Source organism: Martes martes (assembly GCF_963455335.1).
Source record: "Martes martes genome assembly, chromosome: 3".
Classification (NCBI taxonomy): domain Eukaryota; kingdom Metazoa; phylum Chordata; class Mammalia; order Carnivora; family Mustelidae; genus Martes; species Martes martes.
In genome coordinates, this window is record NC_137890.1 from 69,937,322 (window position 1) to 69,961,553 (window position 24,232).

The 24,232-nt window shown below is 32.6% G+C and overlaps 1 protein-coding gene across 2 annotated transcripts in view; it reads right to left on the reverse strand.

Annotated features, from left to right (window-relative positions):
• PDS5B (PDS5 cohesin associated factor B) overlaps positions 1-24,232 on the reverse strand; it is a 195,303-nt gene that overhangs the window by 71,134 nt on the left and 99,937 nt on the right. For both annotated transcript variants that reach the window (XM_080799689.1, XM_080799688.1), the window contains exons 11-17: positions 19,399-19,544; positions 17,148-17,299; positions 15,842-15,955; positions 9,316-9,397; positions 6,302-6,350; positions 3,984-4,123; positions 2,200-2,315 (exon numbers count right to left, since the gene is read on the reverse strand). In XM_080799689.1, coding sequence (XP_080655815.1) covers positions 2,200-2,315; positions 3,984-4,123; positions 6,302-6,350; positions 9,316-9,397; positions 15,842-15,955; positions 17,148-17,299; positions 19,399-19,544 — 799 coding nt within the window. The remainder of the gene's footprint in view (positions 1-2,199; positions 2,316-3,983; positions 4,124-6,301; positions 6,351-9,315; positions 9,398-15,841; positions 15,956-17,147; positions 17,300-19,398; positions 19,545-24,232) is intronic.

Sequence of the window (24,232 nt, forward strand, 5' to 3'; positions counted from 1 at the left end):
ACAGGAGAGCTCTGGAGCCAGACTTCCTGGGTTTCAATGCCATTCACCACTTCTTAGCAGTGGAAAAGTTATTCAACATTTGTGTAACTCACTGTTCCTTATCTGTAAATTGGGAATAGTAACATTTCTTGTCTCACAAGGTTAAGAGGTAAATGAGCAAACATGTAAAACATTTGGAATCATTCCAAGTACTTTATAAGGACTAACTGCTACTACCTGTTACTATTATTTATGTTTTGACATACTTTCTATATCACTACAAACTACTGATGATAAAGACAAAAATTTCAGTCTGACTGTTCATAGTACACATTACTCGTTAAAACTTTCTCCATCTTAAACTTTCAAAACACTACAATAACCTGGTGTTCTTATACTCCTGTAATTTTTCTATTGTTGAAAAACAAAATTCCAAGGTTCTGTCCATGATCTTTTAATCTTTTTACTACTTTCTACACGATCTCATGCCCAGGGAACAAATCCATTCTCACAGTTTCACATTAAGCTCAATTTGCCTTGATTTTTTAATTGTTTGTCATGCCCAAATAAGAGCACATCAGTTCCCTTAATTCTTTCCCAAGTATTACTATGTGCTTCATCATTTGGACTTCAGCTCTTTTACTTCTGACTCCTCATCAACTTTATTCCCCATTTCCAGTAAGATAACCCATCTACTAAAACATTCCTCAAATATAATCTTCCCTTTCCATCCCACTACCAGCATCCAGAGACAATCTGTAACACCTCAACAGTCTATCCATTCTACTTCCCTCCTCCTACCCATCATTATGCATTCAGGGTTCTCAACAGACTGAAGAATACAGTAAAAGCCCTAACATTAGACCTTAAAAGCTTTCCACAATCTGACCTCAACTACTTTTTTCGCTTTATCTCATAACACTTTTATATCTTCCCATGGTCACCATTTTCTAAATATCCTTGTCTTTTCCAGTCCAGTTAGCCTGGTTTACATTAATCTCAGTACCTAGAATATTCATTCTCCCAACTCTGTAAAAACAAAATCTTATCCATCCTTCCTCTTAGGTCAAATACTATTCCTTTAGAGAAAGACTCTTTCAGTCCTCTGAACACTATTTGCATTAATTTTATGAAACTATAGAATAAACTCCTGATTAAAACTCTTTATTCCATTGCCAGACAATGGGTTAATGAAAAGTAAAAAAATGTGCTTTGCCGATACCAACTAGCATTGCCCTGAATAGAGAAAGCATGGGATTAATGAGTTTCAGTCTGATTCAGTGTCTTCCTTACACTAATACATAGGGTTCTGATTTTTTGTTTTATATTGTTTTTCAATCCACAGAGCCCCTTCTTCAAATGAAAACTGAATGCAATAGGAGTCCAAAGTGACTACTGGGTATCCAAAGCAGGGTCTCCCTACTCTGCAGGGAATCATAGCCCAAAAGCTACACCCTCTACCCTCCTAAACAAAACAAATCCTGAAAAAGGGTTTATTGGGTACAGGATATTATTATTTAGATTCTAATATATCTCTAAAAGATACTACTGATGACCAGTAAACAAGGATGTTATATATATATATGTGTGTGTGTGTGTATATATACATATATATACACATTCTGTAAGCACTTTATTTTTTCAACTAGTTGAAACATTTTAGGAAAATGTTTAAAAAAAAGAACATTTTACATAGGGGAATACAGCCATAAAAAGAAAGCATTTTCCAAGATGTCAAAGTCATCTATATCAAAGCTGAAATGACGGTTGTTTTAAAAATAACACTTTCAGGTCTCAAATACCTGTGAAAATGCATCATATGCTGCTGTACAACATATTCACCTAATTTTCTTTTCCTGGGGGTATAATTATAAATTGTATTACCTATACTATGCAAGCTAACTAAAAAGAGGAATTCCTGATATACTTGGTTAACAGATAGAAACTAGGCTTAAACTGATATTTTCTCATCCAAATGAAATAATACTTAAAATAAGAAAAATTAAATATACACAGATATATGGAAACAAGTGTGTACATATACATACACACACATATGAATGAACAGATATACATACAGATATATAGATGAGTATATAGCCATTTCACATATACAAAAATCTGTACAGGTAAGTGCCTGTGTATAGCAGGTACTCAAAAGCATCTGACTAAAGCATGAATGAACAGTGATGAAAATTTAATATTTTTAGATAAAAATACCTGATAGATTCAGTATCTATGTGTACAGGTGCTATCCTCTCCAAGAGAAACTTGATCATCTCCAGGAAAGGATTTGTAGGCTGTTTGGGGTTGCCCAACTTCTTAGTTATTTCACGCTGCAAAGCAGATTTTTTAAAATATTACAAAATTATGTTTAAAAAATTACATCACATTAAAATACTAAGAATCTAAAGTAATTAAAACAATGTAATACTGGTGTTGGAATAAACAAATCAATAGGAACTGAAGGAGTCCAGAAAAACAAACTAACATTTTGCATATGAGAAAGGCAACATTTCAACTAACAGGAAAAAGGATGGATTATTCAATATATTGTGTTGAAATAACTGAACAGATATTTTGAATAAAAACAGATCCCTATCTCATACCTTATGCCACAAACATTCCAAAATGATAAAAACAAATACAAAAGAATAAAACCAGGTTCAGTGGGGACACAAACTTCAGAGAGTAGAGTTATCAGGAAAGCTTGCTAAAAACAACAGATTCCAAGACCTCAGTGTGGAGATTAGTCAATGTGGAGTGGAGCCAAGAATCATGTTTTTTCTTTTTTTTCTTTTTTGAAAGCCTCTTGGAAGATGCATGGGCAACAGATTGAGAACTACTGATATTAGTAAATATTTTCATTGACTTGCAATAGAATGGAATTTTGTAAGCAGGACATAAATTGCAAAAGCCTTGAAGAGTCTGCTGATAGACTCAGCTACATAAAAATAAAACTATGGTATGTAAAGGACATCATAAATAAAATGAAAGGGCAAACTACAAATGAAAGAAAATTATTTGCAGCTTAATTAACATACATGATTAACAAATCAACAGATAAAGACAAATGTCATTCCAGAAAAATAGGCAAAGATTAAAAACACACTATTTACAAAAATATATATATAAATGGCTAATATGCCCAAGAAGAAAAAATGGTCAGATGACTAGCAACCAAGAATACAAATCCTGCCAAAATAATTATGTTTTCCTTGGAGTTCTGCTTCTTTCCAATAATGACAGAAGCCAATATTGAATCTATCCTAAAGAAATAACCAAGAATGCAAAAAATTATCTGGCTATAAAAATACTAAAATGGTCTTTAAATAAAAACTGAGAAAAAAAAATCTAAGTGACTGTTCAATAATTATGATACTTAGAATCAGTGGTACATTCCACTGCTAGTAATACGGTAAAAGACTAATAAAAATAAGTAAAATGTACAATGCTGTATGTATATGATCTTACTTTGGAAGATATATAACATAATATTAAACAGTAATTGTCTCTATAAAGGGGTTATAGTTTATTGCCATTTTTGTAGTATTTTACATAATGAATATAAATTTCACATAATGAATACAAAATTCACATAAATGAATAGAAGTTATTTTGTTTTGAAAGGGGGTCAAAATTTTACATAATGAATATTATGTAAAATAATGCATATTTTATGTAATGAATATAAATTATTTCCTAAAAGGAATCAAAAAAGGTTTGGGTGCTCTTCAAACATTAGTTTTTTGTGTTTGGGGCTTTTTTTTTTTTTTTTTGGTGTGAGAGTGAGCGAGCACAGCACACACAGTCAGGAGGAGGGACAGAAGGAAACAGGAAAAGAGAATCTTAAGCAGGCTCCACACCCAGCATGGAGTCCAACACTGAGGTAGCTCTCACAACCCTAAGGTCATGACCTGAGCCAAAATCAAGAGTCTGACACTTAACCAACTGAGCCACCCAGGGGCCCCAAACATCAGCTCTTTTTCAATGTCTCTCCTTACCACACAGCCTTCAGCCTGCTTGCAGGAGCATGTTGGACTAACAAGTACTTCTAACTGTTTTCTTATTTTCTCATCATCTTCCAACACCTGTGTGAACTTCTTCATGAAATCCTGAGCCTTACCAGGATCTGGCAAATTTCCTTCAATAAATTAAAATTCAGTAAAAATACCATTTTAGAAATTTCTCAAAATAATAAAGGATCTACATTTTTCATTCTTTTATTACTTTGATTAATAATCTTAATTTACAAATTCAGTTTAGTTTAATTAGAAGTTGTGGAACAACTTCAATAGTTAATTTTCACAAAATTCTGCTTTCTAGAAATATGAAACAAGAATACTGTGAAGGAACACCTTTGTAGAGAGAGACTGAACTATTTCTAAATAACCCCTTATAATATGTAAGGGGACTAAATGTCAACCTGATGATACCAATTTATTATTGTCTCCTTAAGCTCATTGTGTACATTGTTCTCTTGTAACTCATAAGAACAGATCAGTAAGATTTACCTTTAAGAAACTATTTGTTAACCCATCCAGAGATAATTCACATACACATGCTGTCAGTCAATAACACATGCTGAGCAAAATGTTTCGGGTGTTACTACTGGTTATGCCATTAATGCATGAGAGAGGATAAACCCTTGTGGAATCAAAGATTTTTATACCACCCTCCTAATATAATGATGTATCAAAACATGAAAGCTAGTAAAATGTTGATCCTAGTGTCTTTTGGAGGGGGAGTGGGGGGTGGCTACTCACAACTGTTACAAAGGACCACACTAGGCTATTCTAATAACAGAAATTATAATATAGACCTATGGACTACAATAAAAATTGTAGAAATTCAACTAAATCTTAAAATACAAATGCAGTAAGTGAAGTCTTCAAGTTTATATATAACTTTGAAATTACATTTTAAAAGTCTTAGCTAGATCACTGAGGATAATAAGAACAAAGTGTCCTTATTATAAATACTTGACTGTATGATCTTTTCCTAGTTCTATAATACAAAAAATCTACTGTACTGTCTTCAAATAATTTTGGAAGATGTCACTTTACAACCCCTCCATAATGTATGGGCATCATACTAAAGGCTACAATAAGGTCTACCATTCAAGAAACAAACAGAATTGGGAGGCGGGGGAGTGGGGGGAAGACAGAGAGAGGGAGAAGGGAGGGAAGAAGCAAAAAAAACCCTTTAATTCAGCATTCTACAAAATACTTGACCATGAAACCCTTTTTTCTAACAATACTATTAACACCTACAGGATACCAGGATTCCTCAGAACAGAATTTGGGAAAACAGACAGGGTTAAAAAATAGAAAAAATACAGATGATCTCCTTTACGAGATAGTATCCAGGGCCAAACAACAAGGAAATAGGTGTTAAAAAGCAACAACAGAAAATCACTTGCTTTAAGTTACCTAAAGAAACTGAAAACTAATTTATGTTTATCTGCCCAAGACTAAAAGATACTTTGGTCTTAAAACCTTACTCATGCTAAAACACCTATCACTTAGTCGAAAACACAGTTAATTAGGTTACTGTTCTCTTCAGTATCTGAGCATTACTTCCATACACATCTTGGAACATTTGTTAACATCTCAGAAATCCATCTAAGATAGATCTCTTCACTATTCCCAAGTGGAAGCTCCATAGAAATGTTCCTCCAGGTGTTCCTGATACTCGCTTTGTCCATGTGCTACACTATACACAGTGATCTCTAAAGCAGGAGGAAAAGCAAATGCTCTACAAAAACGGCTACTTTATCCAATCAATCCTTGCACCAAACAAAAGAGATGTGCTATACAATCCTTTTTGTATTTACTGTTAAATGCAATTAAATAACATTTTCACTGAAAGCAAAAAAGCAAATTAGTATTTTTTTTTTCAAAGAAGTTCTTCTGTAATTATTAGGTATACACTTTAACTTCTGGCTTAGAACGAAATTGGCTTCAAATAGATTCACATTAGAGCAAGCAACACTAAAGCACAAATTCAGTTTTCACAGTAAGCTTATGCAATAATTTGAATGAATTCCCAAAAATAAATTTATGTAATAAATCCTTTCTCCAGTTCTTTCTCATACCAACAGAAAAGAAAAAGAAAACTTCAGTTTAGCAAAGTAAATGAAAATTTAAAAAAAAAAAGTTGAAGCTCAGTTGTCTGTTGAAAAAAAAAATCAAAAACACTTTATACTCTTTTCCTATATTATCATAGCCTAAAATTAAACTCCACGAAACACTTCAAATTATCAAATAGAAATATTTCAATTAAACCTTAAACTTTACATGTAATATTTGAAATAACTTACTTGTAATAACCATCACTTTTGAAAATATTGCCTTGACACTGGCATCTGTCTGTAAAGCACACACAAAAAAAGCAAAATTAATATTTCCTAACAATAATCTTCATTATACCCTTCAGAAAATCAGATAAGCATAACCTACTAATGCTTCAGGCCCATGCCTCAACCACCACAACTGTGAGCTCCTTTTTTAGCTACATGTAAACTCCACGAAGTGAATGAAAGGTGAATGCTCCACTGTCATCTCTTCCCCTTCGCCCGGTTTTGTCATCCTCTAAACAAAAGAGAAGACTACTACACTAACCTTTTGAAACAGGGAGATATTTTGTTTTCTTTAGCAATGAAAGAACAGGCAACTAAGTATAAAAAATGAACAAAATTACCTGGTTTTCAAGTTTTAAGCTTATCTCAAACAAAAAGTTCACAAGTATGTAATTCTCAATGACTTAAGGTGTTACTAAAATTTTTAAGCCTGAGGATTATAAGGCATAGTCATGAAGCATACGGGGAAGACACTGGATAAAGAAAATTCAAAAGGATGCCAGTGACATGTACAAAAGATTTTTCTAAGAGTGCTACTTACTTGTCGTATCAACCTAGTATTATTTCAGCGAATGAATATGTTCACCACATTGTACCCCATGTAATAGTCTGTGAAGTCACATGCATAAAAGATATTTCTAAGAGCACTAGTTATTCACTGCATCAAGTTAGTGTTATTTCTTTAAAAAAGATGTCTTTAAGCAACTCTGTATAATATACTGAACTAGAAAAACATTGTTGTGAAGGCAACAAATGAAATAAATACACAAATAAACCATCCCTATTCAGAAGGAGCTTGCTAAGAGGAAGCAAAAGACAAAACATAAAATAGAAGAGTTAATTCCCAAATAATTGGAATTTAAAGTATCTGAATAGATCTGTCTAGAGTCATATAAGATCTGTTGTTTAATTTGGGGAGAAATAGGTATTGCTTGGCTGTCAAGAAATTGATCCACATGAAAAAGAAACAGCATCAACAAAAGTATAATACTGGAAATAATGTCACTTTGAGTGACACTGAGCAAATGAATTTAGTTAAATAAAGTAGAAGGGCTATAGTGCTGAACTAAATAAGAATAAAACTATTTATCAGACTGAATAATGAAGAAGGCAAATAAATACTGATTAATAAGTATGTAAGAATCTTCCTAGTAAAATAGGGAGAAAAATAAACACCCAAAAGATAAACACAGCTTTGTATTTTTTTCTACCTTTAACTCTATAACGTCTACTGTAATTCTTGGTATAAAGTGAATATTAAGTAATAAAAGACTATTAATTCTCCTCACTAGAATTAATTCCACTTTGGACTACCATCTTCTTCCATTTGGTTTCTTCTTCAACCCCATGTCACATTAATGAGAATTCCTTCCCTCTTTAACCTGTACAACTCAGTAATTATTTTGAATTCTCTCTTTATTTTGGACAACTCAGTAATTATTTTAAGACAATTTAAAGAAAAATTCCACAACGTAGAAGACATTAAAACATTTTAATTGAATTTGAGACTGTATCTTGTTATTTCTCATGAGAATGAAGTCATGAGACCCTCCCAAGTTGTTATGAACAGGCAAGGGGAAGAAGTTCCCACTAAATAAATTTTAAAGGGACAGTGAGAATCAAAAACAAAATTATTTTTTATTAGTCTCACACATCATGCTGTTCAACATATGATGGGCACACTTAACATACTACCTGACTGCTATTGTATGACTTCAGTAATGCCTAAAATCAGGAATATTTTTGTAGACATACATATAAAAACATCTGGCATTTTTAATTAACACCTTTGCAACTTTGACCAAAAGGAAGTAAATTAATACAGCTCTAGGTAGCAAACAGGAGCACTTTATCCAGAGCTTATTAACTGAAACGCACTTACTGCATTAGAACAATGACTAAAATACATGTTTATAGGCTGAAGCAAACTAAATTAATTGGAGTTTTCCAATTTTGTTCCTTGGCAGAGAAAGTACTGAAACAGCAGAATCACTAAAATTAGTTTTAAGTCATCTATTACAAGAAAAAACTTATTCTAGCAGGTTCAATATATTCAATAATCACAGATTTTAATAAACCATAAACAAAGAGGTTACTGTTAGCCTCCCCTTACATGAAACAACTCCTCTCTATTGACCTTCTGTTCTATAAGCAGGCAGTATTTGTTTTGTTTTAGGAGTGGGGGGTTGGGAGAATGAGGGGGGTTTCACTAAGGACCGAAAAGAAATTTAAAATAACAGTATATTATTATTTTTGTGTGTTATAGATTTTCTTGAATGCAATTTAAAATGGCATTTTATGTATTTTTTTGATGAACTGATACTGCTTTTTTGATGAATTATAACTTTTATAGGCCTACATATAACATTCTCAAACAATATTCTAGGGAAAAAGAACACCCGGAATCATTCTAAAAGTCTAAAAAATAAAATATGATACATCAACTGGATGAATACCACCATTAACTTATAATTATGAAAACCAAGTACTACATCAAGATTACTATAACATTAATTCTAAGTAAAAATATAAAGATACATAATTAAAATTACATGACATTAAAATTTTCTAAAACAACAAGACTACGCGATGGGAACATTTTAGGGCAGCAAGACAGAGTGCAAATTTATTCTGCTTTCTTTGCTTTCAAAGATACAGTCATTTTCTGGTTTTTTTGTTGTTGTTGTTGTTAAGCTACAAAAAAACTTTAATTCTGAGTACAAAGACATATATTCTCTTTCCTGTTGTGTATCACCTTTTACAGATATAGTAAATTTAAACTTTGAATTTGTCTATGCAATAAGTTTCTTAAAAATTTCATTGTTCTAAATTAGAGATCATAGCTTCTCCAGTAGAACAGCTCCACACAGAAACAGTTGTTTAACAACACTGTAGCAATGGTAAGGAGTAACTAAAATACAGGCGTTTTACAAAGCTTACCATCAAAGGAAAACTTTTCATTACATTTAACTTACTTTGGGTTGCTTAATTAGGTCAAGCAAATCCTTTACTTGATGTCGGAGCAGATTTTGACATTTCCACATTTCATTCAATGCTCTGCAAAACACAAACACATAAATTTAAATAACAAAACAATAAAAATCCTTCCAGAATATTCCAAACATATTCCTTTTTTTTTTTTAAGTTGAAATTAACAAAAGAGATGACAGAGATGAGGTAAACTTCACAGAACTAAGCAACTGATGATGTATGGAGCAAAAGGGCAAGGAAAAATATAAGAGGTATGAACATATGAAGGGAAATCTATATCATTAACTACAATATGTGTATAAATTAGGGTACAGGAATTAACTACAGAGATTATAAACTTGAGAAATAAAGGAATATTTGATGGAGTAAGGTCCTATAGTACGCAGGATGAAAAGGAATCAAAGCCACAAACAGAAAAGAGTTTGTGCTGAGAGAATGTGGGATACTTTTTTCTAAAACAGAAATGCTCATAATGTAACTTTATATAATATGTATTACATGTTTATGTATATTATTATAAAAGTGTATATTATGTACTTATAGGTAAGTATACAGTTAATCATTATAATAAAATTAAAATGTATAAACCAATGTAAATAAAAATGATAAGCTCTCACTCGTTTTATTTATCCTCAAGTTCTCACTGTTTAGAGGTAGAATTTATGTTCAGATTTTTTTTTTAAAGATTTATTTATTTGAGAGAGAAAGAGAGAAAATGTGAGTGGGGGAACTAGAGAGAATCTCAAGGAGACTCCCCACTGAGCAGACCTTGACAGGGGGCTTGATCTCACAACCTGAGATCATGACCTGAGCCAAAACCAAGAGGTGGAATCCCAGCCCAGTCACCCAGGCACGCCTATGTGTTCTATGAGTCTAAGGACTCATTGAGGTCTACAGTCTGAAGTATAGCTGTTACATAGTTAACTAAATAACATATTATGTTCATTATACAAATTATATAAAACATTATTACCTATATATTCTATATAGATTATATATTATATATATGTCACCTATATATTCTATACATTCCATATAGAATACATATAAGCATATTTATACTATATAAATTTGACATGTACAAGTATTTATATCTATATATTCATTAGTTTATATAAATATATGTGTTTACATATTATTACTTGTAAGTGCATATTATTTTTATACGGCAAAATTTTTGATGTCCTCGTAATACTTTTGTTTTCAGACAAATTTAAATCTAAAAAGAAATTACATACATACTCAAGAAAATATGCATAAATCATGAGAGCAGTTAATGTTACTGAAATACTGAGTTACAGAATTCAGAACCAGTTTAATATTTGAAAGGAAATTTTCCAAAACCAGATACTTTTTATTATTTTGTTTTGAATTACTTATACTTCGATTAACCTCCACTATCACACATATTAAGCACTGCCATAAAACTGTAATATAGTACAAAAGCATAAAAAAAACTTTTTTTTTCATAGACAAGAACTAATTGCTAAAAATGTTTCATTCTCCTCCTTAACATTCTGTTTTAAGAATACCTTTGGATACTTTTATGGAAATAAAATAGTTTAAATTTGGACACTTAAATTCCTTTACAGTAGTCATCTCAAAATGGTACTGGCAAAGCAGCAGCATTTTATATTAAAAGCTAAATTAAAATAACTATACATGTAGACATTAAAGAAAAATGACCAGTATACAGAGGACTGTAAAAATCTCATAACTAAGAGTTACATAATTAAAATAATTTTCAAAAAACAGAGTAGTCATCTGTGAAATTACTCCTGAACTCCAAAGTCAATGAACTGTCTCTTGCTTCTTAACACTTCATCATTACTTACAACTTCTGACAGGCCTGGACTTTTGAAACTTGCCTTTACTTAAAACAGGAATTATTACACCTCTAATAGCTATTTATTAAAGATGAAATATCAAGCAATTCCAAAGCTCCATATAAAATATTATGACTATAGTATAAATCAAAAGGTGACCATCACTAAGATTTTGTATTATATTTTTAGGGAAACCATCCTCTCAAGCACTTTAATAAAATTTTTGTATTTTGTATTATAAGATTTTGTATTATATTTTTAGGGAAACCATCCTCTCAAGCACTTTAATAAAATTATCTTAAGCAGCAAAGACAATTTATCTTTGTGTTTGCCTTCCTAAATAATCCTTTAAAAAAAAAAAGTAGACATAATATTACTACAACAGGAAGACAAATATAACTTAATATGAGCCTGAATTCCAGCACTGTCACTAAATAAACACGAAAAATTTGATTAGAGAATGGATACTCTTACAGTTGTTACTGGTCTAGTCTTCTCACTAGAGCTTTGCACTAACTCAAAGAAAAAGACAGCCACCATTGGGTGGCTAACAGAAACCTGTACGAGTGTTGAAGAGAAACTCTCCTCCAGCATTCCGCTCCCAGTTGGCAAAACTACCCACCAGACTCAGCAGTACAAAAACAGGTCTAGATGAGACCTTGCCTAATGAAAGACATCACAACCATAACACTTGGAAACTACCACTAACTCTTGCCATTAACAGCTGTTCTAGGAAGCCTGGGGGAGGTGGCAACACACACCATGATCAGAGAGTACTCAAGCCTGCCTCTGTTCTCTTTTTCATTAATCAAGATATTTAGGGGGACACCTGGGTGGCTCAGTCAGTTAAGCATCCAAATTTTGGTTTGGGCTTGTGTCATGAACTCAGGGTTGTGGGATCAAGCCCCACTGTGAGTCTCCCCATTCTGTGGAGAGTCTGCTTGAAGATTTTCCCCCTCATCCCCGCCTTGGGCAGGCATGTATGCATGTGCACACTTTCTCTCAAATGAATAAATCTTTAAAAAAAAAAAAGATATTAGTTAACTTAGGGACTTGCTTAAAACTGATACATATCAAATTTTAAATACAGAAAGTACTGTCTTCCCCCAAAAGAACATGATCACAATAAAATATATGGTTCTTTCAACAAATAAGAAAGATCAAATAAGTTCTCACCATGAACCTGCCTGCCAAGTAGCTATTTTTAAGTGCTTTTCAAACTAATTAGAGTTATAAATTCAAATGACTTCTGGGCTAGAACGGTAATGTATAATGAATAAAGACAGATGTTACAATACAGAGTGGTGAGGACTGTGATAAGATTAGAAACATTATTGAAAACATCAAGATTATTACTATTCAGGAAAATGAAAAAAAGATGTGATAAAATTTAAGGTCCAAAGAGTCACAAAAAAAAAGATGTCTGATAATGTTTAGGAAGACACAGAAAATGAATGACCAACAAGCTATAAATATTATGCATGAATCTTAGGAACCTAAAAAAATGGGGGGAAAAGTCACAGAAGACTGTATCCACACTTACTCTACTTTCATAAAGTTCAAAAACAAGTAAAAATAAGTTATTGAGGGATACATTCATATATGTAAAACTTTATTTATTTTTGATAAAACTATTTTTAGAAGATTTATTTATATATTTATTTGAGAGAAAGAAACAGAGAGCAGGGGGAGGGGCAGAGGGAGAGGGAGAGATGCAGACTCCATGCTTAGCGTGCTGCCCAAAATGGGGCTTGATCCCAGGAACCTGAGATCATGACCTGAGCTGAAATCAAGAGTCAACCACTTATCTGACTGAGCCACCCAGGCGCCCCATGATAAACCTACTTTTTAAAAGGAAATGAAAAATAAATAATTTAAGCTAGTGGTTTCCTCTGGGTGGAAGACAGGAGGATAAAAGGGAGAAGAGTTCACAAGTTGAGTGTAGATTCAAAGATAAATTTACTTTAACACTATGCTTCGAAATTCATATGTGATTTGTGTGCATTAAATTTTTCATAAAAATAAATGTAAAGACTTTTGGAGAAATAAATCACGAATGTGAAGTATTAAAGTAATAAAATGTTAATTATTAGATTTACAGTTGGTTAGTTAATTCCAAAACGCTGGTTAAAATTTTTAAAAAGTCATTTAAAAAATATAAATACCTTAAGTGTTTTAACTTAAAACAGATAAAAATCTATTCACTTACCAACCATTTTTGTAGAATCTATTGCTCCATAGATTGGAATTTACTTTCAACTTTTCCATGGCATTATTTTTCAGTGTATCTCATGATTAGCATTTTTACTTTCTAATTCAAACATACTTGTTATTTAATGATGAATAATATCTGATATATATATATATATATAGGCTTTGTTTTAAAGATTTGAGAAAGACAAAGAGGAAGAGAGAGCATATAAGAAAGCAGGAGTGTGGGGGGAGGGGTGGCGCCGTTGCAGGGATTGATCTCAGGACCCTGGGCTGAAATCTAAAGTGGGACCCCTAAGTGACTGAGCCACCCAGGTACCCCTTATATATGTATATGTAGTTTTATAACTGCTCTTCAGTATTTCCTTTACAATTATGTTTCTTTTCCATTTCTCATATTAAAGTTTTCATTAATTATTTTTTGCTCCTATGGGTTTAGAAGTCAACATTTTAATTCTGTTCTTTTAAAGCAACTCAAATTTTTAATTTGTACACTTAATTTACAACCTTATTAATCAACAAACCTGTCCTCACTCACTCTTTTAAGATAAAAGAACCACAGAACATTTTAGCCACCATCTTACATGCTGTTATCCTATAGGATCTACCTAGTATTCAAACTTTTTCACAAAGGCGTAGCACCAATCAATCAGAACAGGTGGCAGCAGAACAGGGCCTGAAGGTCCTTCTGCTATGCCCAGGCACAGGGGAAAGTGGGTGGGGAAAGGATCCTAGGGACTCTCAATAGATCTTACATAACTGTTCCAAGAAGTGTGTGCTGGCTAAATATCAGCCCAGATGCTAACCTACTTTTTAATCTACACCTCCTTCCCTTGGTAAAGAAAACTTTGTTGTTATTACTATTGTTATTGGTGTTGGCACTGTTGTTTTTATAGGCACTGATTATTTAGATCTGCATTAGTGTTTGGAAATTTTGTTACTTCTTACATCCTATTCCTTCCTTCTGAATTTTGTTTTTTGCCAAAAGAAACTTTTACTCTTTAGTAATTTTCTCAAGTAGGATATATGAGTGGTTGACTCTCTTTTTTTGCTTAAGAGTGTCTTTCACTTTTGTTCATGAACGACGGGTGAGCTGAGTCAAGAAGCCTAGACTATGATTTCACTTAGGTTGTCTCAAATAAGTATATATATATATATATATATATATATATATATATGTATATATATATGTGTGTGTGTGTGTGTATATATATATATATATCTCCTATTCTCATTCATTCTAATCAGCCATCAATTGCACCATGAAGATAAGGATGCACTCTAATTCCTGAGGTGTTGGCATATGACAATTTTGTTTTAAAATCAATTAAATATGGTAGTAACATATTTCACTGTATGCAGTAGAAAAAGAATGAACTTTGGAACCAGGTAGAGTTCAAATCCTGACTTTGTCTCCTACTACTTGTGCGATTTTGTGCAAGTTAACTGACCTCTGGAATTCAGTTCCCCATGTGAAAAACAGGAAAAATATCAATTACATGAAGGGTTGGCAAGTGTTTCTATAAAAGGCCAGATAATAAATGTTATGGACCATACAATACAGCCTCTGTTGAAACTATGCAATTTTGCTGTTAAAGCACAAAAGGAGCCATTGATAATATGTACTCCTCTGCCTTAAGTACAACAGATAATAAGAAATTTACATTTCTCCTTTTCTTCAATGTTTCTATGAAAGTTATAATTGGCACATATAATAATTCCCATGGAAGAAGTCAAAGTCCCATTAAGCAGACATAGGAATGAAAATTATATGCAGCTCCTTAGACTTCAATTTCCGAACATTTAATCCCCCACTTGTAATGACATTTGCTGGAGTGCAGAGCATCTACATTTTCTAAAACCTAGAGCAAATCAATCTCTAAGTTTCAATTTCCTAACCATCAGTATGATTCAATTAGTAATGTCTCTCCCATGTCCAAAATGCCAATTCCATATAATGGTGCTCAAAAGTATTTTCTGAATGAAAAATGGTCATTAAAATGTATTTGTGCATACCCATATGCCAAACTATAACAGATGCTGAGGTTATACAGAACAAAATATGTACCCTACCGCTCTACAGCAAAATTCAAATGACCGTGAGGTTAAAATAAGGTGGTAGGATTTTCTCAGTATGGACCTTCTTAATGCCTTAAGGAAGAAAACAAACAAAAAGGTACATCAATACTTCTTGAAACGACAATATGAAAGTCTGGGGAAAGAAATCAAATCCTGAAAGATTCCTTGTCAATCAGCTCTATGTTTTAATTGCTTATAAAAATCCTCGTTCATCTCATGTTGATAGCAGTACCTTTGAAAAAAAAGCCAAGTATTTTATTGTGTCTGATCATTTAAACAATGTTTGCATTACATAAATTGTTAACATTTAAAAATACAATTGTGGGGGTTTTCCCCATAAAATCCAATACACTGAAAAAGATGAAAAAAACAAAATTTGACATTTGAAACATACTTCACAGCATTTAAATCCAGTGTGGCATACAAGTAATATAAACACTTCATCCGTTCTGTGGTTTCCAAATTGTGGGGAACCATGTATTGGGCAAAGATGCGTTCAACAAGCAATCTACAAAAACACAGAGAAGGTACTGTAATGATTTTTTTTTAATGTACTGAATTTGTATATAAAATTCCAAAACATACAAAGGATACATATAAAAGAAGTTTCTGCTTTCTGAATGGAGATGAGATTTTAAATCGATGATTTCCTTCTATAAGAAGAGCGGCTGAAAAAAGATTTAGCTGGATGTAATGGCAATAACTCTATACCCAGCTAAGATAACTACCTCTGCATGACCTTGAGTATATACGAGGGATTCGATTTCCTTATCTGAATAATAAAGTGTCAAAAAAACAGGTCCTTCCAAATGACAAATTCTAAGCATCTCTAAGTTAAAATTTCTAAGGACATAATAAGATTCTTCCGAGTTTTTATTCTTCTGAGTAAACATCATGAAAAGACCTGGTTAACAGTTTAAAAAAAAAAAATTACTAGCAAATAATGTAAATCTCCCATGCAATGATGTTGCACACTCAAAAAGTCTAAAAATGTCAATTTTACAAAAATAGTAACTATAAAGTTTCTTAAATAAAGTTAATCTAAGATACCCAGTTTCCAGTTACTGTAACTCTTAAAATTGTAAGGTGGCCTACTGGTTCTCAATTTTCTCATTCTCATCTATTATGAGTAAGACCATTTGGATCTAAGAATTTAAAATAAATTCAAGCAAATGAAATCAATTCTGCAAGCAGGATTCACAGATCTATTTACCACTAAATGGTTAGGATCCATACAAGATCTAACCTTATACTGCAAAAGAAAAATATGATCATACTCAGATAATGTGTTTCAAATAAAACTATAAACTGTCTTTTTATCCTTCAGTAGAAGCTGTTTATTTAAAATGTCTAAAATCCCAAAGCTTTATTTTCATTTACTTGAAAACATTTTATTTGAAAAATAACCTGTGAAATAAAATTTAAATGATTATACACATTTCTACTCTTAAGTACCGCTGTTTAAAAATAGTATACAAAATGAACTTAAAAACTGTATCCCTCCTTAAAGGTATATGCACATTATTGCTTCATTTATGGCTTTGGTAGGAAGAAAACTAGTCACTCACTAGCTTTAACTTGCAGTAAAAACTGAGAGACTTTAAAGTTATAAAGAAAACAGTTCACCTAAAACAAAAGATCAACAATAGCTAAATACATCAAAAGCACCATATATTTTACACATAGTGTCCTTAACTTACCGATCATCAATACTATTTTGATAATATATATGCAGCAATTTGTCTTTGATCCATGAAATCTGTTTTGCAGCATCTTTTCCAGCTGCTGATTGTAAAGCATACTTCTTATAAATTTGGGCAAGTCCCATCATGGCTTCTTTGCGCACTCTCCACTTAAAGCAAAAACAAAAATGCATTCTTAAAATTTAAAAATGCTCACATTATATTTCAGGAAAGTCTGTTTTCTTGTTTTTAAGCTGCTTTACACAATATATCTTCATCACTCCTCAGTTACTAGATATCAATTTATAATGACTATGAAAAAAACACAACTATCATTTTAATATATCTACTATGTAAGGTACAGAGATATCAACATGTATAAAAAATTTTAATGCTTTAATATCCTAAGCCCATCATTTACCCCTAAAAAACAAACATTAATCACCATCACATGAAGTCACTGAAAACTGGTAAGAGAAAGTATGCTACAAAATTTTAACAGGCAAAGAATGAGTTAATTGTGACTTACCCCTTATACATTTTTTCCATTTATGGTGTATATTAAATATACTTCAATTAAAGGTACATGACATTGGTTTTATCAAATGCTAAGTAAAGACACTGGGTTCATTTTGTATATCTGAGAATCAAGTTCAAGTGTAAGAGGAATGCATTCAACTATTTTTTTTATACGTATTTGCTAGTATATCTAATACTGCTTAATTATCTTGGGATGAGTTTATTCTTTAATTTTACACAAACAGCACTATAATCAGTAAGATGTTAGTAATGTTTAGAACTTCATGAAGCTGCACAGATTTTTTTTTTTTTTTCCTTTGCAGTCTGTCATTCATTGTATATTCTTCCCTTGGTTTTTCTTTCAATTACTTACAGCAGATTAAGAACAGTCCTTCATCCACTGATACATATTGAAATAAAAGGCTTCAAAAAGCCTTACTCAGAAAATAAGAATTCAATTTGTTTGTAGGAACTTTCTATTCTCTGTCTTATCTCTAATTCCCCAAACTGCTGCTTTAAGGAGAATTTAAAGATAGAGCATATTCTAATTCTGCCAAGAACATAAATATATTCCATTATTTTTTGATATTCAATATTTATATGAATGAACCAAGGAGGCCTATGATGAATGCAACATTATCAAAAATTATATGAACTTATGTGACCCCAACAATATACAGATACTTAGCTCAAATTCCAAGTCTAACAAAGAAAAAGACTACTTGAACACTTAAAAAGCTGTTATCCTCCACGAGGCAAATCTCCTTTTCCTTCTTTATGCCTTTTGGACCTTTCATTAATACTCTATGAAATATTCAAAAAAGACAAGACTAAATTTATTAGTTAAGTTATTCCTAATACCTATAGATTTGGAGGGAAAACTATGCAATTCCTACCCATCTGTCCTCTACCCACAAACAGCATTACCAAAGAGAACATTAAATGATGACGACAGCACAACCAAACTTATAAGCAACTATTAAAATGACTTATTTACTAGTCAAAACTATTCACAACTACCAACAGGCTTCCCGCTTTCTTTGTTAATTAACCCCCAAATACTTCAATGATTTTCATCCTTCACCAAAATTATTCAAGCCTAAATCCAGTAAAACCCACACCAGAAAGGAAAGGCAATAGGGATGAGGAGAGAATGAACATTCCCTCACATACTTTACTGAGTGTCTAATATAGCCAGGCAATAAGAATACAAGAATAAGAAGACACTATACCTCTCTTAAGAAGCCACTGATTACTGAGTGCAGCTAGTGGGTGCTCACTCAAGGGGAAAGGTTTAGGGTCACAGAAGATAGGCTGGAAGCATGCTGCTCTGCCAGATTTAGCTTTGCAAAGTTGAAAACATGTTATTTTCTACTCCACAGAAATTATAATACAACCAGCTAAAGGACTATCAGCTGATACTCATGTGGAAAGAAACAGAAGAGAGTCAACAACAACATAAGAAGTTGTGTCAGAGGCCTTTACAACTCATTTATTAAAACTAGTGTCCAGGCTAAACATCTGACTACCATTTAGAGCCATCTCATTTTTAAGATGAGAACAAATAATCTGAATTTATAAACCTAACAAAACTCAAAAAAAATAAAACGTTCTCATAAATACCAAGTATTAAAATGCCTCCTAAAAAGGGCAAGTTACATTTAAATCTCAATATTTCCAAATGAAATACTACTAAACTTAAAGTATGCAAAGTAAAAGCCGCCTACTACTAATTATTATTCCTACTTACCCGTTTGTCTAATGTTCTCTCTCTCACAAAATTAAGTAAGTGATCGTTGACCAGAAGAATATCCTTTTTAGCAGCTGTAACTATGGACACAATAACATCATGTCTAATAGCTTCTTCAGGGTCATGTGACCTCACTTTAAGATATTCTGAAAGACAAAATTTTATTTTATTAAAATTGAACTTTAAGAATTAATATGTTTTAAAAGATTGCATAAGTCCTTGGTAAGTAAACCACAACAAAACAAAACCTAAGTAGAAGGTTCAAAGTTTCGAAATTAAGAGCAGAGGAGAAAAGGGCATAGATATGAAGGTTAGTCCTTTAGTCAAAATACATTAGTTTACATGCAACTGAGTATTAAAACCCCTCCCCATCTGGGGGTCAGGGTAGTGTATTAAGGAGTTCTTAACCTCATTAACTAAACCATACAAATGAACTAAGAAGTATATGACTTTAAATATTTCATTTCTATTTTTATTTTTTTTTAAGATTTTATTTATTTATTTGACAGAGATCACAAGTAGGCAGAGAGGCAGGCAGAGAGAGGGGGAAGCAGGCTTCCTGCTGAGCAGAGAGCCCGATGCAGGGCTCAATCCCAGAACCCGGGGATCATGACCTGAGCTGAAGGCAGAGGCTTTAACCCACTGAGCCACCCAGTTGCCCCTCTATTTTTGTTTAAATAGTTAAAATACTCAAGTCAAGTAGTTCTACTGGGAAAAAGCTAGAATATTTAAGCTTCTATCCCTTATCTGAGTAAGGTTTCAGAAAGAATAAAATTAAAATACCAGCCACCAAGCAATAAGATTACAGGAAACACCAAAAGGAAAGTCCATGTAATTAAACTAAGAAAGGCAAAGGAAACATTGAAGAAATTTAACATTTAACAATTAAGAGTGGCTGGGAGGAAGACCTGAAATTCAGTCAAAAACATGGCAGTTCTGATCTGACACTGAGCTGAAAGAAAAAATTAACACTCTTCAGTAATGATATATTAGAGGCTTAAGGAAAAGGTACCACAACTGAACATGAACACAACAAATAAAATATCATTTCACTTTTTATTATAAGACAAGTAAGCTAAATTTTCATTGTTTGGATTTGGAGCAATATGTGTAGCTATGCCTATATACAGCAAATAGTGCTTATGATTATAAATGGATTTACTTCCCTATAAATTGACAGTTTAACAAATAATTACAACACAAACACCCATAAAACCACTGCCCAGGTTTAAGCATTTTCACTATGAGCATTCTATAACAGAAACTATTTCCAAAAATGAGAAAGACCATAAGTCGTATGTCGCCCCCCCCACAAAAAAAACTTCTGAAGTGTAATTTTACCTAACTCAGTAAGGAAAGTTACTTTAAGTACTGATTTCAAATGAAGCCTGTTAAATACATCTCAAGTTCATTTCTCCACCAAGATAAACATGGGAGTTTTATCTTGCACTTTACTTGTTTCAAGTGCAATTGATATTATTCTTAGAGGCCACTAAGACAAAACCAATGAGAACACCATCAATTTTAAGATACATCCCAATCTCCCTAAGTCATTCATATTAAACAGATATATACAAAAACTATTAACTTACAGATCCCTACTGTGCAGAGGAAAACAAAAGAGAAAGATGAAATTCTTGGTAGTTAGCATGACAAAGCAGCTAATAACACTCTTCACAATATGGCCGTGTCCCTCAAAATGTGGCTGAAGGCACAAGGATGAATCTCACAAAAACACTGTCAAGAAAGGCAAGACAAACATGTGTGTCTAACATATATTAATCTTAGCTCACTCCTGAAATCCTAATAAAATGTCTTTTGAAAGGGACAAGTATAAGAGAAAAGATCATAGCGAAAGAGAGTTTTCAACAGAATTGGGGCAGATGTAGCACTTGTAAACAAAATGAAAAGATGAAATCCGAAAAGGAAGAAAATAATAAATAAGCTCATTTCCAGGGTAAAAGAACCATGAAAACATTTAGAAATTCAAGGCATCAGCTGGAAATATGAGGAATGCTTGAAATAGTGTACGTAAAATAGTTAGAATCTTAGATTTTTCAGGGCTATCTTTTAGCCAACTACAAAAAACATGCAGTTTATAGCAATACAGGCTACCTCAAGAAGCAAGGAAAAACTCAAATAAACAACCTAACCTTAAAGCTAAAAGAGTTAGGAAAAAAAAAAACAAAGAAAGCCCAAACCCAGCAAGAAGAAGGAATAATAAAGATCAGAGTAGAAATAAATGATATAGAAACATAAAAAAAGAACAGATCAATGAAGCCAAGAGTTGGTTTCAATAAACCTCTAGCTATCAAAAAAATAAAAGGACCCAAATAAACAAAATCATTAATAAAAGAGGAGAAATAACAACCAACACCACAGAAATACAATTATAACAGATTTTTATGGAAACCCATATGCCAACAAATTGGACAACTGAGAACAAATGGATAAATTCCTGGAAACATACAACCTACCAAAACTAAAGCATGGAGAAATAGAAAATAAATAAATAAAATAGAACAGACCAATTACCAGCAATGAAATTGAATCAGTAATCAAAAAAATCCCAAAAAACAAAAGTCCAGGACCAGACAGCTTCATAGGCAAATTCTACCAAAGAATTAAAGAAGAGTTAATACCTATTCTTCTCAAACTATCTCAAAAAAATAGAAGAGGAAAAAAAAAAAAAAAAAAAAGAGGAAGGAAAACTTCCAAATTCATTCTGTGAGGCCAGTATCACCCTGATACCAAAACCAGATAAAGACACCACAAAAAAAAGAATTCTATAGGTCAATATCTCTCATGAGCATAAATGCAAAAATCCTCAACAAAAATTAGCAAACTGAATTAAACAATATTTCTAAAAAAATCATATGTCTCGATGAAGTGGGATTTATTCCTGGGATATGAGGGCAGTTCAATATTCACAAAACAATTAACTTGATAAATCACATTAATAAAAGAAAGGAAAAAATCAGATGATCAAGGGCTCCTGGGTGACTCAGTCAGTTAAGTTCGGCTTAGGTCATAATCTCAGAGTACTGGGATCCAGCCCCCACGTTGGGCTCCCTGCTCAGCAGGGATTCTGCTTCTCTCTCTCCCTCTGACCTTTCCTCCTCCTCACACTCAGTCTCTCTCAAAAATAAATAAATAAAATCTTTTTAAAAAATCGTATCCTCAGGGCACTTGGGTTAAACCTCTGCCTTTGGCTCAGGTCATGATCCCAGTGTCCTGGGATCGAGCCCCACATCCAGCACTCTCATCAGCAGGGACCCTGCTTCCCCCCCCACCCGCCTCTCTGCCTACTTGTGATCTCCGTCTGTCAAATAAATAAATAAAATATTTTTAAAAAATCGTATCATCATTTCAACAGATGCAGGAAAAGAATCTGACAAAGCACAAGATCCATTCATGATAGAAATCCTCTGCAAAGTAGGTCTAGAAGGAACATACCTCAACAAGATAAAGGTCTTATATGAAAAACCCACAGCCAACATCATACTCAGTGGTGAAAAACAGAGCTTTTCCTTTAAGGTCAGAAAAAACACCAGGATGTCCACTTCCACTGCTTTTATTCAAAATAGTACTCACAAGTCCTAGCCACAGCAATCAGATAACATAAAGAAATAAAAGGCATCCAAATGGATAAAGAATAAAAAGGCATCTATCCAATGGATAAGATAATCATTATTTCTTTAGAGAAAACTCTAAAGACTCCACCAAAAAATCACTAGAACTGACAAATGAATTCGGTAAAGTCACAGTATATAAAATCAATGTACAGAAATCTGTTGCACTCCTATACAATGAAGCAGCAGAAAATGAAATTAAGAAAAAATCCCATTTAAAATTGCATCAAAAAAAATAAAATATCTAGGAATAAACTTAACTGAAACAGTAAAAGCCTGTACTCTGAAAATTATAAAAATACTGATGAGATCAATTCAAGATACATGATACATGTATACGTGATACAAAGAAACAGAAAGACATTCCATGCTCATGGGTTGGAAAAACAAATACCGTTAAAATGTCCACACCACCCAAAGCAATCTACAGATTTAATACAATTCATATCAAAATACCAACATTTTTCACAAAACTAAAACAAACAATCCTAAAATTTGTATGGGATTACAAAAGATCTCAACTAGCCAAAGCAATCTTGAAAAAGAAAAACAAAACTGGAGGTATCACAATTCCAGAGTTCAAGTTATATTACAAAATGGTAGAATTAAAATAGTATGGTACTGACATAAAAATAAACACACAGATCAATGGAACAGAATAGAAAACCCAGAAGTAAACCCAAATTTTATGACCAAAGGAGAAATGAATATCCAATGGAAGAAAATCTCTCCAACAAATGGAGTTGGGACAGCGACATCGCAAAAAAATGAAACTAGACCACTTTCTTTCACCAAACACAAAAATAAACTCAAAATGGATTAAAGACCTAAATGTGAGACCTTAAACTATAAAAACCCTTGAAGAGGGAACAGGCAGTAATTTATCAGACACTGGCTGTAACAACATTTTTATAGATAGTGTCTCTCGAGGTAAGGGAAACAAAAGCAATAATAAACTATTGGGACTATTTCAAAATTAAGTTTCTGCACAGCAAAGAAAACAACCAACAAAACTAAAAGACAACCTAGAGAAGGGGAGAAGATAGAAGATAGTGGCAAATAACATATCTGATAAAGGTTTAGTACCCAAAACATAAAAAGAACTGATACAACTCAACATCAAAAACTCCAAATGATCCAATTAAGTAATAGACAAGATATGAACATTTTTCCAAAGACAAACAGATGGCCAAAAGATACAT